The sequence below is a fragment of the Crocodylus siamensis genome, chromosome 4, assembly GCF_052110815.1.
Source record: "Crocodylus siamensis isolate JL-2025a chromosome 4, ASM5211081v1, whole genome shotgun sequence".
In the NCBI taxonomy this organism is placed as follows: domain Eukaryota; kingdom Metazoa; phylum Chordata; order Crocodylia; family Crocodylidae; genus Crocodylus; species Crocodylus siamensis.
The window spans coordinates 247603635-247616342 of record NC_143398.1 but is presented as its reverse complement, the minus strand read 5'-3'; the positions used below and the strand labels follow the sequence as shown (position 1 = coordinate 247616342).

The 12708-nt window shown below is 67.3% G+C and overlaps 2 protein-coding genes across 2 annotated transcripts; one reads left to right on the top strand and one right to left on the bottom strand.

Moving 5' to 3' along the window:
• The first annotated feature begins 4036 nt into the window (after positions 1-4036).
• LOC149867828 (gap junction gamma-1 protein-like) lies at positions 4037-8015 on the top strand. Its single transcript, XM_090046240.1, has 3 exons — positions 4037-4238; positions 5240-6414; positions 7157-8015. Exons 2-3 carry the CDS (start codon positions 5265-5267, stop codon positions 7162-7164), a joined length of 1158 nt encoding a protein of 385 aa, XP_089902366.1. The 5' UTR covers positions 4037-4238; positions 5240-5264; the 3' UTR covers positions 7165-8015.
• Positions 8016-9970: 1955 nt separating this feature from the next.
• On the bottom strand, positions 9971-12397 carry INHA (inhibin subunit alpha). The gene is made up of 2 exons (XM_090046241.1): positions 12154-12397; positions 9971-10734 (listed from the first exon to the last, which is right to left on the bottom strand). The coding sequence occupies exons 1-2, from the start codon at positions 12395-12397 to the stop codon at positions 9971-9973; spliced, it is 1008 nt and encodes a 335-aa protein (XP_089902367.1).
• Positions 12398-12708: the final 311 nt, after the last annotated feature.

Below are 12708 nucleotides of genomic sequence, written 5' to 3'. Positions count from 1 at the left end.
GCGCCTCTGCCTGAGCGCTTGGACGGCAGCCCTAGGCTCTCCTGATTGCCACCGTGTGCCTGGGACTCACCCCTCAGGTGTGGTGAAGGTGGATGCCAGGAGTGGTCTCCTTTCTGGCGACACCCTGAGCTGGGCTGGTGCTTTGCTGGAGGCTCCGAGTCCCCTGAAAGACAACTTGGATGCATTTTTCCAGGCCACGGCAGAGATGTTCGGCCCCCACGGAACCAGACCATCTAAGGCAGCCTGGGAAGGGCTGAGGCAAGCCCCGCAGCCGTGATCCCAGAGAGCCAGAGGCCTGCTCTGGCTCCAGCCCTGGGTTCTGCCCCGTTCCCAGAGCCTCCAAAGCCTGCCTGCTCTGGCCGCGGCCCAGCTCCAGTTCCTGCCTGATTTCTGATTCTGGTCCTAAAGCTTTCCAGAATTGTTTTCACCAGTATGTGGTCTTCGAAGCATCGCTGCTCCCCCGGCTCTTGCCGTCCGCATTCTTGCAGCTGCTAGAAGAGGAGCAATCCATCTCCTGTGATCTACCACGTGGCAGAGTCCTCAAGTGGGATCAGTGAAAAAGCACAGGGGTCAAGGAGAGCTGGCACTCTGCCCTGTCTCCACTTCCAAGCTTCACCCGTCTCTGGTGCTGGCTGTTTCATGTGTGATCTGGTTTTGGAAGGGACCGGGCTCAGGGCAGGTGGAGTGAGGCACCCCATAAATTCATGGAGCATCAAGTCCTGCTTCCCTCTCCCCAGTGTTTGCTAATCCTGGGTGCGGTGTGGCCACACTGCCCCCAAACCCAGGCCCTTTGCAGGGGCAGAAGAAGGCTCTGTAGGAATTGGGACGTGTCCTGTGGTAGATGGGATGTTTGTCAGACATGGGGCGACGGTTCAGGAGTCCAGGAGCTGAGAGGAGAGACAGCAGGTCCGACAGCTGGGGCAGAGAAAACACTGATTCAGCCCCTAGAAGGAGTGTGAAGGGGCAAGGATGTGCTAATGCGGGGGAAGGACAGGAGGGAGGGCACCGGACCTCTGGGAGGTTGTCCCTGGGGAGTCCAGAGCAAAGGGCACAGGCAGTTTCACTGGGGAATGGAAAGGCAAGACACGTACGTGTGTGAAGTTTCCAGCTCAGATGTTAGGAGAAACGGGGATAAAAGCAAGATGGGAAAGATGGATCCGTTGCTAGTGTGAGTTCATCCGCCGCAGCCAGCCAGCCACGACCCGTTGCTAGCCCAGCGCAAAGTGCTGCAAGCAGCTGCTTGGCACCAGCATGGCTGTGTGGGCACAGGCATCAACGAGGGCTGGAACAGCGCTATCCATGCGGGGCAGGCGATGTATCAGCCCTTGAGTGCTCATCTGAAGTGTCTGCACTTGCACTCTGTGGCGCACACACACACAGAACCACAGATGCTGAGTGCTGGAAGGGACTCGGGGGGGGGGGGGGTCACGTCTAGTCCAGCCCCCTACTCCAAGCAGGACCAGGCACAAGTACATCATCCCAGCCAGGGTTTTGTCTAGCCGGGTCTTCAAACCTCCGAGGATGGAGACTCCACCATTTCTCTGGGGAGCCTGTCCTAATGCTTCACCACCCTCCTGGCAAGAGTGTTTTCCCTGATATCCAACCTCAACTTTCCTTGCTGCAGCTTGAGCCCATTGCTCCTTGTCCTGTCATCTGCTCCCATTGAGACCAGCCCAGCTCCATCCTCTTTGCAGCCGCCCTGCAGGGAGGTGAAGGCTGCTGTTCAATCCCCCTTGGTCTCCTCTTCTCTTCTCTAGCCTCAGTCAGCCCAGTTCCCTCAGTCTTTCGTCTAAAGCCATGTGCCTCAGGCCCCCCCAGCCACTTTTATTGCCCTCCCCTGGACTCTCTCCAATATGTCTACATCCTTTCTGGGGGTGGGGCATAACTGGACACAGGACTCCAGATGTGGCCTCCCCCGTGCTGAACAGCGGGGAATCGCTGCCCTCCACCTGCTGGCAGCGCTCTGACCAACGCAGCCCCGGATGCCGGTCGCCTTCTTGGCACCCAGGGCGCGCTGCCGGCTCCTGTCCCGCTTCTTGTCCCCTGTCCCCCCAGGTCCTTTTCTGCAGAGCTGCTGCCCAGCCTGTCCCCCCCACCTGCCCCGGTGCAGGAGATCGCTCCCTCCTCAGCACAGGACTTTGCACTTGCCCTTGTTGAACCTCAGGAGATTTGTTTTGGCTCAGTCCCCCGACAAGTCTGAATCCCAGCGCTACCCTCCAGCGTATCTACAACTCCCCCCAGCTTGGGGTCGTCTGCGGGCCTGCTGAGGGGGCACCCATCCCTTTTCCCACACCCACACACCTGGCCCCAGGCCTCCTTCTCGGTCTGTGAGACCCTAACCAGGTTTTAAACTTTTTATTCCTCACCACGACAAATCCCACCCTGATCCCATGTGCGAGGAGCACATGACTGTGCACACAGCTGTGCGTGTGGAAGGCTGCGTACAGGAAGTCAGCACTTGCTGTTACGCACTGACCGGGAAAAACACGCTGTGTGTCTGTCGGGGCCGGCTCCGTTCCATGGAATCAGAGGAACAAGCCACGCAGGAAGCCGCAGCCACAACCCAGTTCTGCTCCTGGGTTTCATAGTTTCATCATTGGTCGGGTCAGAAGGGACTTGAGCAGATCATCAAGTCCGACCCCCTGCCATGGCAGGAAAGGAGGCTGGGGTCAAACGACCCCGGGCGGGTGTTCATCCAGCCTCGTTTTGAAGACCCCCAGGGTAGGAGCTGGCGCCATTTCCCTTGGAAGCTGGTTCCAGACCCTACCGCCCTGACCGTGAAGTAGTGCTGCTGATGTCTAGTCTGAATGTCCCCTCTGCCAGAGTGTGACCATTATTTGCTGGGCTTTGCTGGGCTGAGCCGGGCAGTGCAGCCACCCTGGCCCAGTGCACCCACAACGCCCTGGAGGCCTGGGCGCAGCCCCCGGGGCCCTACACAACTCCCCGCCAGACCCCTCCAGTGTGGACCCTGCAACACAGGGGTCTCCTCCCCTTAGCCCTGCAGCGGGGGTGGGGGTCCCTGCCCAGGCCTCGGAGCAGGGAGCACAGGGACTGGGGGAGCAGGGTCTGCTGTACTCCCATGGGCACCCTCCCGGGGCCAGCCACCCGAGTGGGGCAGGTGGAGCCACTGTGGGCAAGGCCGGGCAGGGCCAGCGCAGGCAGTGGCGCCCACGGGAGGACGGTGTTCAAAGCCGCCCTGCCTTAGTGCAGCGCAGCCGGCAGCGAGGAAGTGGCCGAGAGCCCCTTTTTCCCAGCGCAGCCCCCTGAGGCCTGCTCCGGGGTGGGGTGGCAGGGTCCTGGTCTGCCCTGGCCCTGGGGGTCCTGGCCCCAAGTCGGAACCTCCCCAGCACCGCGTGACTCGCGGGGCCCGGGCCACGCCGGCGCCACTGGGTGCCAGCTTATCACCCCACACGTGTGGGTGTTTGCACAGCGCTGGAGCCCTTGGCCCGGCCTGGTGCCGTGCACGCGCTGCGGGACACGGTCACCTTGTCTGGGCGTGGGACCAGGCAGCACCGAGCTGGACAAGCAGCTGGGAGTCACGCGGGCCGGGGTCTGCTCGGGCCAGGGGGCTCGTCTGGGCCCGTGGGGTTGCTGGCTATTTGGGCAGGAGAGGCCTGCGCGAGGGGCGCCGCGCAGTGGTGCGGGTAGCTGGCGCGTCCCCCAGCTGTGAGTACGCGCGTGTGCCCGTCCCGCTGGCACCCGCGCGGGAGCCTGGGCGGGGGGAGCCAGCTCTGAGCCTCAGCCCGGTGCCCCCGGCCCCCCCGGGACACGGCCCTGGCAGGCGCGGGGTGACTCGAGCTGCACCTCGCCCCGCGCCCGGTGCAGGAGGGCGAGTGTGCGCACACCCCGCGGGCACGACGGCGGTGCCGGGAGGGGAGGGCGCCGTTTCGCGGCCGGGACGGACGGCTCGGGCGCGCCCCGGGTCCTGGCCGGGCCCCACGACGCGAAGGCCGGGCGGGGCCGGCGGTGACACACCGGACACCCGCCAGCCCCCGCGGCTCGCACGGTCTCTGAGTCACTTTCCCCGGGGCCGGGCGGGCAAGCGCCGCCCCGCGCAGGAGCTGCCCCGTCCGGCCGGAGCCCCGCGCAGGGGGCTGGGGGCGGGGCGGGGCGGGGCGGGGCGCGGGGCCCTTTGTTTGGCGGCGCCAGCAGCAGCCGCGCTGCCCGCGCCCGCCCGCACCGCCGCCCGCCGCCCGCCGCCCGCCCGCCCGCCCCGACCCGACCCGACCCGGCCCGCGGTGAGTGCGGCCCGGCCCGGCCCGGCCCGTCCGGGGCGCGGAGGCGCAGAGCAGGGCCGGGCGGGCGCGTGTCCCGCGGGCTGCGGCTCCGCGCCCGCCCCGTCCGCTCGTGTCCCGCCGCCGAGGTGCTGCCCGGCCCCGGCCCCGGCCCCGGCCCCCGTCCATGCCAGGCGGGAGGAACCGGGACCCCCCGGCAGCGCGGGCCGAGCCGCCTCCGCCCCGCCGCTGCTCGCCCCGTCTCCGCCGCCCGCCGGGCCGCCCGCGTGTGCCCCGGGCCGCGGCCTGGCGGCGGGCGGCCGGTGCTGGAGCCCGGGAGGGGCAGGGGTCGCCGCGGAGCGCGGGGAGCTGGAGGGAGGGGGCCCGTTATCGCTGACGGGAGGAGCAAACCCCGGGGTGGGAGGGGGCCCTGCCTTGCCCTGCCCCCACAAGGGCCCCCAGACCCTCCTGTGCCCCATGGCTGGGCCTCGTGCGCTGTGCACCCCCCGGCACCCTGCCTAGTGCCCACCCCCGCGGCCGGGGGCCTCCCCCCCTGCCCTGGGGAGGCAGCGCCCGCCCTGGGGCAGGGGCCTCCGGGCCCGGGAACCCCAGGGCAGCTGCAGGAGGAGAGGCCCAGCCCTGCAGCCAGCCCCAGGCCTGGCCTCGGTGCCATACGGCGCCTCGGCCCCCGCAGCGTTGAGCCCCGGCACTGCTGCCTGCCAGCACGGCCCCTCCCCTGACCCCTGGGCGCTGCCCAGACGCAACACTCGTCCTCGGCCCAGGATGTGGCTCTGCACCAGGCACCCTCACGCCCATGGGGAAGTGGGAGCAGCTCCCCAGGGCACACGGGCAGTGAGGACTGGGGAGGAGGAAGCTGAGCCGGGTAGGGCTCTCCCACAGGGAAGCCAGGGCTTTGCTGCAGCTGGGCTGGGGTGCCTGGGGGCAATCCTCTCTGTGCTGGGGGTGCTGGGCACAGCCTGGGCTGGCTCCGAGGCTTATCGCCTTCCCTTCTCCCCCCGCTGCAGGGTCTGAGCTGACTGCCCGACCAGGATGAGCTGGAGTTTCCTGACCCGGCTCCTAGAGGAGATCAACAACCACTCGACCTTCGTGGGCAAGATCTGGCTGACGGTGCTTATCGTCTTCCGCATCGTGCTGACGGCGGTGGGCGGCGAGTCCATCTACTACGACGAGCAGAGCAAGTTCGTGTGCAACACGCAGCAGCCGGGCTGCGAGAACGTGTGCTACGACGCCTTCGCGCCTCTGTCCCACGTCCGCTTCTGGATCTTCCAGATCATCATGGTGGCCACCCCGTCCGTGCTCTATCTGGGCTTCGCCATGCACCGCATCTCCCGCACCCCTGACCCGCGGCGCCGGGCACGCATGCCCGTCGTGCACCGCGGCGCTGGGCGGGACTACGAGGAGGCAGAGGACGATAATGAGGAGGACCCCATGATCTTCGAGGAGATCGAGGCTGAGCGGGAGAAGAAGAAGGGCGGGGAGGACGGCAGCGAGAAGCACGACGGGCGCCGGCGCATCAAGCAGGACGGGCTGATGCGGGCCTACGTGCTGCACCTGCTGTGCCGCGCAGGGCTGGAGGTGGCCTTCCTGGGCGGGCAGTACCTGCTTTACCAGTTGGAGGTCAGCCCCTCCTATGTGTGCTCCCGCAGCCCCTGCCCCCACACTGTCGACTGCTTCATCTCGCGGCCCACCGAGAAGACCATCTTCCTGCTGATCATGTACGCGGTCAGCGGGCTGTGCCTCCTGCTCACCCTCTGCGAGCTCTGCCACCTGGGCGTGGGCCGCCTCCGGGACGCGCTGGGACGTGGCAGCGAGCTCCCGCCCCCGGACGACACCCGCCCCACGCCGCACTACGCCAAGAAGGCCCCCAGCGCGCCCCCCACCTACCACTCGCTGAAGAAGGAGCCCCTGGCCCTGAAGGCCCCGCTGGCCCACGACAAGCTGGACTACGGGGACCCCCTGGGTGGTGTGGGGGCCCCTCCAAAGCACGAGCTGGAGCGGCTGTGCAAGCACCTGCGGCTGGCTCAGGAGCACCTGGAGATGGCCTTCCACCTGCAGCCCACACTGGAGACCGCCAGCCCCTCGCGTAGCAGCAGCCCCGAGGCCAACGGCATCGCTGCCGAGCAGAACCGCCTCAACTTCGCCCACGAAAAGGAGGGTGGCCTCTGTGAGCGGGTCACAGGTGAGCTGGCCCCGTCCCCGTGCCCCCCGGGTGCTGATGGCGGCCCCCAGCTACAAGCGGCTTCGCCGCGTGAAGGTTGGACGTCAAATAGTCCCCCCGGGTGCTGAGCTCTGCAGGGCTGGCGCTTTCCCTGCACCCCGGGGGAAACCAAAAGGCTACGCCTGTGCAGTTTAGGAGAAAGGTGCTTGGGTGGGGACGTGACAAGGGCTTATAAAATCCTGAATTGTGGAGAGACGCAATCAGGATTTGTTACTCGCTCACCAGACAAGAACGAGGAGTCACAACGCGAAGCGAGCAGGTAGCAAGTTTAACAAAATGAAGTTCTGTTTCTTCAGCGAGTCATAAAGGATGGGTGGGACTCAGAGCGCAGCCTGATTCACTGGGGACCGGACACGTGCGGGGAGGAGAGGGGCGTGGGGAGCGCTGGGGCAGGGAGCGAAGGGCCCAGCCTCTGCACCAGCCCTGCCGGGACCCTCCGTGCTGGAGGAACAGGGGAAAGCCCTGCGCAGCCCCGGGCACTTGCCCGCCGGTTCCACTCTGCCCCGGGACGTGGGAGATGGGGCAGGACAGACCTGGGTCTGAGGCAGTGCGGGGCAGTTCTTGTGCTGGGCTCCGAGGGGCTGCGGTTCCCAGCATGGCACTGGGACTCCCGGGGCGGGAGGGAGCTCCTCACCGCTCTGTAGGCAGGTCCCTTTCAGCGTCTGCAGCGTGAGCCCTGACCCGCGTGTTCTGCTTCCCACAGGGCTGTGAGCAGTTGTCACACCAGGGCCCATGGAGACAGCAATGGTGCTCAGTGCTCTGTGACCACGTGCGCTCTGGATGAGACCCCTGCGGACGGATGGCAGCCTGTGTCGGGGGCTGCGGCCCTTCCGTCTCCCGTGGGGTGGACTGGTGGGGTGTCCCCGCGCCCGGCCTGGCTGGGAGGGGCCATAGGAACTTGCCTTCCTTTGCTTTTTTACTTTTTTTAAAAGGGAATATCTTATTTTTGTACATTTTCTAGATTGCCCTGCGTGTGCTCTGACCCCTGCCCTGCCTGGCACAGGACCCTCCCTGCTTCCTCCAGCCACGTGCTGCTGTGGGGAAGGGCCCATGGGGGTCCCCGTGGATGAAGGGGGCTGACAAGCTGGTGCTTCCCCACAGCAGCAGGGGCTCATGCAGGGTCCAGCTGCTTGGGGCCCTCCTGCCAGCAGCATCCAGCTCGCGCGGGTTTGGTGGCCAGCCTCAGGGGCCACACCTCTGCTGTGGGAGGCGCCTTCACCCCCTGCGCTAGGTACGAAAGGCTGCGACTGCCCCTGGCAGTGGCTAACTGTGCGTGGGGGGCTGAGGGGCGCCCAGCTCCCTGCAGGCAGGGCTCTGCCCCCAGCCTGCCCCCCCACAGGTGCCTTGCTTCTGCTCGCGGTGGAAGCGGACGGCGTCTGGACCAAAGTTGATCCTGTCTCATTCCAGGCCTCTGGGTCCCCTGGGGCGGGGGGATGTGCCAGGCAGGCTGGCGGGGTCTGGGCCTGGCTCACGTGGGTGTTTTTGTACCTTTTTTTTTTTTTACTTGATCAATTGGTGAAGTCTTTTTATATTTAGTAAAACCTGCAGATGTTTTGTATGGAGCATGGTGTCCGGCTGCTTGGGGAGGGGGGAGCTGCATAGGGAACAGAGCGGAGAGCCCATGAGGCGGAGGACCAGGGGGTCTGGGGCAGGCGAGCAGGGTGTGAGGCACGTGGGGCTGGGGCAGGTGAGCAGGATGGGGGGGCTGGGGCAGGGCTTGGTGCTTGCCATGGGGGCTCCAGTGCAGCCTGGGCCTTGCTGGCTGGGAGCTGCTCCAGGTGATGACAGCCCACCAAGCACACTGGCCTGGGCTGTGAGGGCTGCTGTCAGCTCCAGTCCTGTGTCCTGCCGCGCCCCAATGGTCCTGCCCCACTTGGAGGCGTAGCCCTGGAGACGAAGAGGCCAAAGGCCTGGGCCAGATTTGAGCCAGTGCCCTCCACGACCACCCACTTTGGGCTGGGTGGCGCAGGACGAGCCCAGAGCACTGTGGGAATGACACGGCTTCTGGGATCGGCTGTGGGATCACTCCGGTCTCCTAGAGGAGAGGAGCCCACCAGCCCAGCTTGGAGCACGCAGAGCAGCCAGGGGCCCCTGCCCTGCGGAAGGGGATGGGGGCATCTCCGTGGCTGGCCGTGGGGACAGCGCAGCCCTGGCGCATGGACCAAAGCCCTTGTCCATGGCTGGGTCCGGCTGCCTGCCTGGTGGCTCTACCCCTGCTGCACTCTGAGCGAGAGTGCCCTGAGCCTGGGGGGGGAAGAGAGTTGGGCACGAGGGCTGGGCAGAGCTGGGCCTCTGCACCACCCTCCTTGTCCCTTCTGTAGCCAGCACCGCATCTGGGGCCCCTTGGCCTGGAGCCCCCCTGCTGCCTGGGCCCCTTCCCCACAGTGCAAGCTGCCCGGCGCGCAGGCCCTGCACGGGTGTGGCTGGCAACTGCACTGGCAAAGTGGCCAGGCTGCACCGTGGCTGCCGCTGGTTGGAGCGTGCAATCCAGCTGCTTTTGCAAAAAAAAAAAGGGTTTATTTGCTCTGTGCACAAGCAGGTGGCGGTGGAACAGGTTCTGCTCCCCCCCGTGCCGGTGCTCTCCGCCACTCCCTGCGGCCTTCCAGCGCCACCACCCCCTTTCACCTGGGCCTCGCTCTGGCCCCCATTTCTGCAGGGGGGGATGATTCTCCGCGGGGAGCCCACCCCCTTGTGTGGACCAAGGGGCGCCCGTGTTGCTGAGGGCCCCGCTGTGCCCCGGATGGGTCGGCGCCGAGCTGTGCCCTGCAGGGCTGCTAGCAAGGCTGGACTGGCCCCCCTGCCCAGCGCCTGTCTGCTTCCCTTGTGTGCACGCCTGTGACTTCCTTGCTGACTCCTGCTTCCTGCAGCTCTGCTGAGGCAGCAACGTGTGGGGCTGGGCTCTGTGGCTGGGCTGGGGGGCTCCCCTGGCAGACATCACTGCCCCGGGCTGGCCTGCACGGGACCTGCTCAGAGCACCCAGGCCCGGGTCAGCTCAGAGCCAGTCCCTCCGCACAGCAGAGCCCGGCAGGGCCGCGGGGTACCTCCTGACCGGTGCCCAGCCTGGCACCAGTGCTGACCAGTGCTGCTCTGCCCAGGGCTGGGGGCCAGGGGTGCTGGCACTGCTGGGGCGAGGGCGCGGGGCGTTGAGCTGGGAGTGGCGGGGCTCACACTGCCCCATTACTGGTGTTTCTGGCCTGTCCCGTCAAGCTCGGGCATCCCCCAATCCAGGCTGGAGCAGAGTCAGGCTCCGACCTGCCCAGTGCCAGTGGGAGCTCGCTGCCACGAGCATATCTGGAGGGAGAGACCGACATGCGGACAAGAGGCAGGCAAGGTGGCCAGAAGCAGGGAGCCATGTCCACAGCCAATAAGTGGATTGAGGGAGCTGCTGGCCGAGCTGTGCGCAGGGAGGATATGGTGCCAGCCAGGCGCGGGCGTTGCTTGAGGCTGCCGGGCAGTGACATGCCTGCGCTGTGGCTCCACGTGGCAGGGCCTGGGGAGCCGGCAGGCCTGTGCAGCACTAGATGCAGGCGCAGTCCTGGGCCAGGATGTTGGGCACGGTCTCGTACTTGAAGGAGTAGCCGCCGTCGGAGGTGGTGCGCACACGCAGGGGCCGCATGGTGCCTGGCAGGGCTGCGCAGCAGAGGCGGAAGCCCAGCTTGTGGGTGAGAGCATGAGCATCGGAGCAGCTGCCGTGGCAGTAGTGAAAGAGGAAGGAGCTGGGGTGCACAATCCACTTGTCCCAGCCCAACTCCTCGAATGAGATGTTAAGGGCGGCGCGGTGGCAGTTGGCATGGGCGGCCACGTCCTCTGACGGGCGCTGCAGCAGGTTGAGGGCAGCGGGGGACCAGGGCACTGAGGAGCGCCGGGCTCGGTCGGCCCCCCGGGGCCGGGTGGTGGCCACGAGGAAGGGCATCTTGTCAGCGTCAGCCATGCAGGGGCAGTGCGGGCAGCGCACCAGCAGCACGAAGAGCCGCTGCGAGACGTAGCGCAGGAACGGGGGTGCGAACTGGAACACGGTCCAGTGCTCGGGCGCCGGCACCACTGCAGCCCCCACGGCCACTTGGCCCTGTGGCGACAGGATCAGCACGTCAGTACCAGCGGTCGAGCGGTTGGGGGCGGCGGAGGGGCCTGGTGGGACCGCAGCGGCGCTGCCCGTGTGGAACCAGAGCTGGGCAGAGGTCACCATGCGGGTCAGCGTGTGTGGTGACGGCTGGAAGAGGTAGGTGAAGACTCCCTCACCTTCCAGGAGTGCGGCCGGCTGCGGAGGCTCGCATGGCACATCTGCAAGCAGAGGAAGCGGGTCTGCACTGGCTGGGGTCTCCAGTCACCAGCCCTCAGCCCGGCAGCTCCCTTGTGTGGCCCCCAGCTTGCAGGGCTGCAGGCGGGGATGGAGCAGGGCTGGGGATGGGTGCTCTGCTCCTTGGGTTGTGCATGAAGCACAGCAGCTCCCTCGAGCACCTGCAACCCCCAGGTCCTTGCCTGGGTGCTATGGAGCCCTGGGCCTGGCCAGCACCCAGGAGAGCCTGCCTGGGGCTGGGGCGAGGAGACTGACCCCAGTGTCCAGCAACTGCAACAGTGCCAGGGCGCGGGGCAGGGGACGGGGCCTGGCCTATGGCAGGAGTGGAGGTGGCTGGAGCGTGCTCAGGGCCTGGCTGTGGTCTGGCCCTAGCTGCTGAGCTGATGCTGCCCTGGCCTTGCTGATAACACCCCTCCTGGGCCCAGAACACTTCGGTGCTTGTGAGCTGTGCAAGCACTGGTGAAACAGCCACCATGGTATACAGGCTTGCACGAGGAAGGTGGGCTCGTGCATGAGGGAGGTGGGCTCGTGCCTGAGGAAGCCCCACAAGCAGGCTCATGCAGCTGCTTGGAGAGCCCCAGACCCAGCCAGTGAGGCCCGTGCCCATGACCCCTGTACCCAGCCAGCCGAGACCCTCCTCTGCCGCTCCCAGACGTGCATGCCCCTGCAGCCCCTGCCCCACCAGCCATGGGCTTGTGCGCTGGGTATGTCCCTGCCTCTGCGGCCAGGAGCAGGGGCCGAGGCAGCTGCAGGCGACACAGCCCTGCAGGCGCTTGGAGGAGTCCTGCTGCCGGGGCAGAGGGGAGGCTCTGGTTCATCCCTCCTGGGGACATTCACCAGTCTGGAGGCCTCCCGCACCCTGCCACCGTCCCCAGCAGCCCCTGCCTGGTGCTGGTGCTGGCGCCTCCCGGGGCTGCGGCGGAGAACGGGGCTTGCATCTGGGGCATTGGAGGCGGCAGTGGAGGGCCAGGCCGGGGCGAGCGGGGTACCTGGGGCAGGGGTGGGGGGTGGTGGCCCATAGGACTGGGCAGGCAGGGGCGAGGGGCTCTGGCAGAGCTGTGGGGGAGCCCAGGGCAGGGCTAGCAGGGGGCTGGGGCCGGGGCCGGGGCTGGGCTGGTGGGTGTTGGCGGCTAATGGCTCTGCCGTCTCAGGGACCGGGCTGGCCCTGGCCCCCCGTGCGGAGCACCGCACACCCTCTACCCCCATCGCTCGGGGTCGGGGCTCTGCGGTCCCAGTGCTGTGCCCCTGCCCCCGCGGGCCCAGCTGAGGGGCGCAGGAGCCCCCAGCCCGGACCCTGGCCCAGCACAGCCTCCTCCGGCACTTTCCCTTGCTGCAGTTGCCCCCTGACCCCCAAGCCGCAGCCTGACTTGCCCGACCCCCCGCACCCCAGCCCCTGCTCTCACCTGTGGAGGGGAAGAGGATCACCTGGGAGGTGTCCTCTAGGTCCCGTGGCCGGAGAGGCAGGGTCCCCGGGGCATGCCGCCGACGCACCTCCCTCCACTCCTTCGGGGCCGCTGGGCTCAGGTGCTCCAGGACCTGGGCCCGGATCTTGGCCAGGACGAGCTGCCGGTCAACCTCGGCCTCGCTGCAGCCCGGCAGGGCGGGGAAGGCCAGCAGGCCTAGCAGCAGGAGCAGCAGCAGCAGCATGGCTGGGGCGGGCAGGGGCCTCTGCGCTGTCGGGCGCAGCCTGCGCGCCTGGCTCAGCTCGTGCTGGGCTCTGACTGGGGCAGGGTGGCATTGAGATGTATCTGCCACTGACGCAAACGTCTGCTAGCCGTGAGTATTATCTCTGGGCAGCGAAAACAAGGAGCTGTCTGGAATGCAAGGACAGTGCCGCCCCGCGAGGGCGACTGGGGCAGGGGGGCGCAGGCCTGGGCGCGCAGGCAACGCCGGGCCCAGCTCCTTGCAAAGGCGGCGCGAAGCTCCCCCACCACCTGGCCTGCGCCTGCAGCGAGTCG

Bases quoted from the DNA above. Each gene is read 5' to 3' on its own strand.
- LOC149867828 (XM_090046240.1), top strand. From the start codon at position 5,265: ATGAGCTGGAGTTTCCTGACCCGGCTCCTAGAGGAGATCAACAACCAC.
- INHA (XM_090046241.1), bottom strand. From the start codon at position 12,397: ATGCTGCTGCTGCTGCTCCTGCTGCTAGGCCTGCTGGCCTTCCCCGCC. The intron at 10,735-12,153 runs GTGAGAGCAGGG...CTCTGCTTGCAG, and splicing joins GATCCTCTTCCCCTCCACAG to ATGTGCCATGCGAGCCTCCG.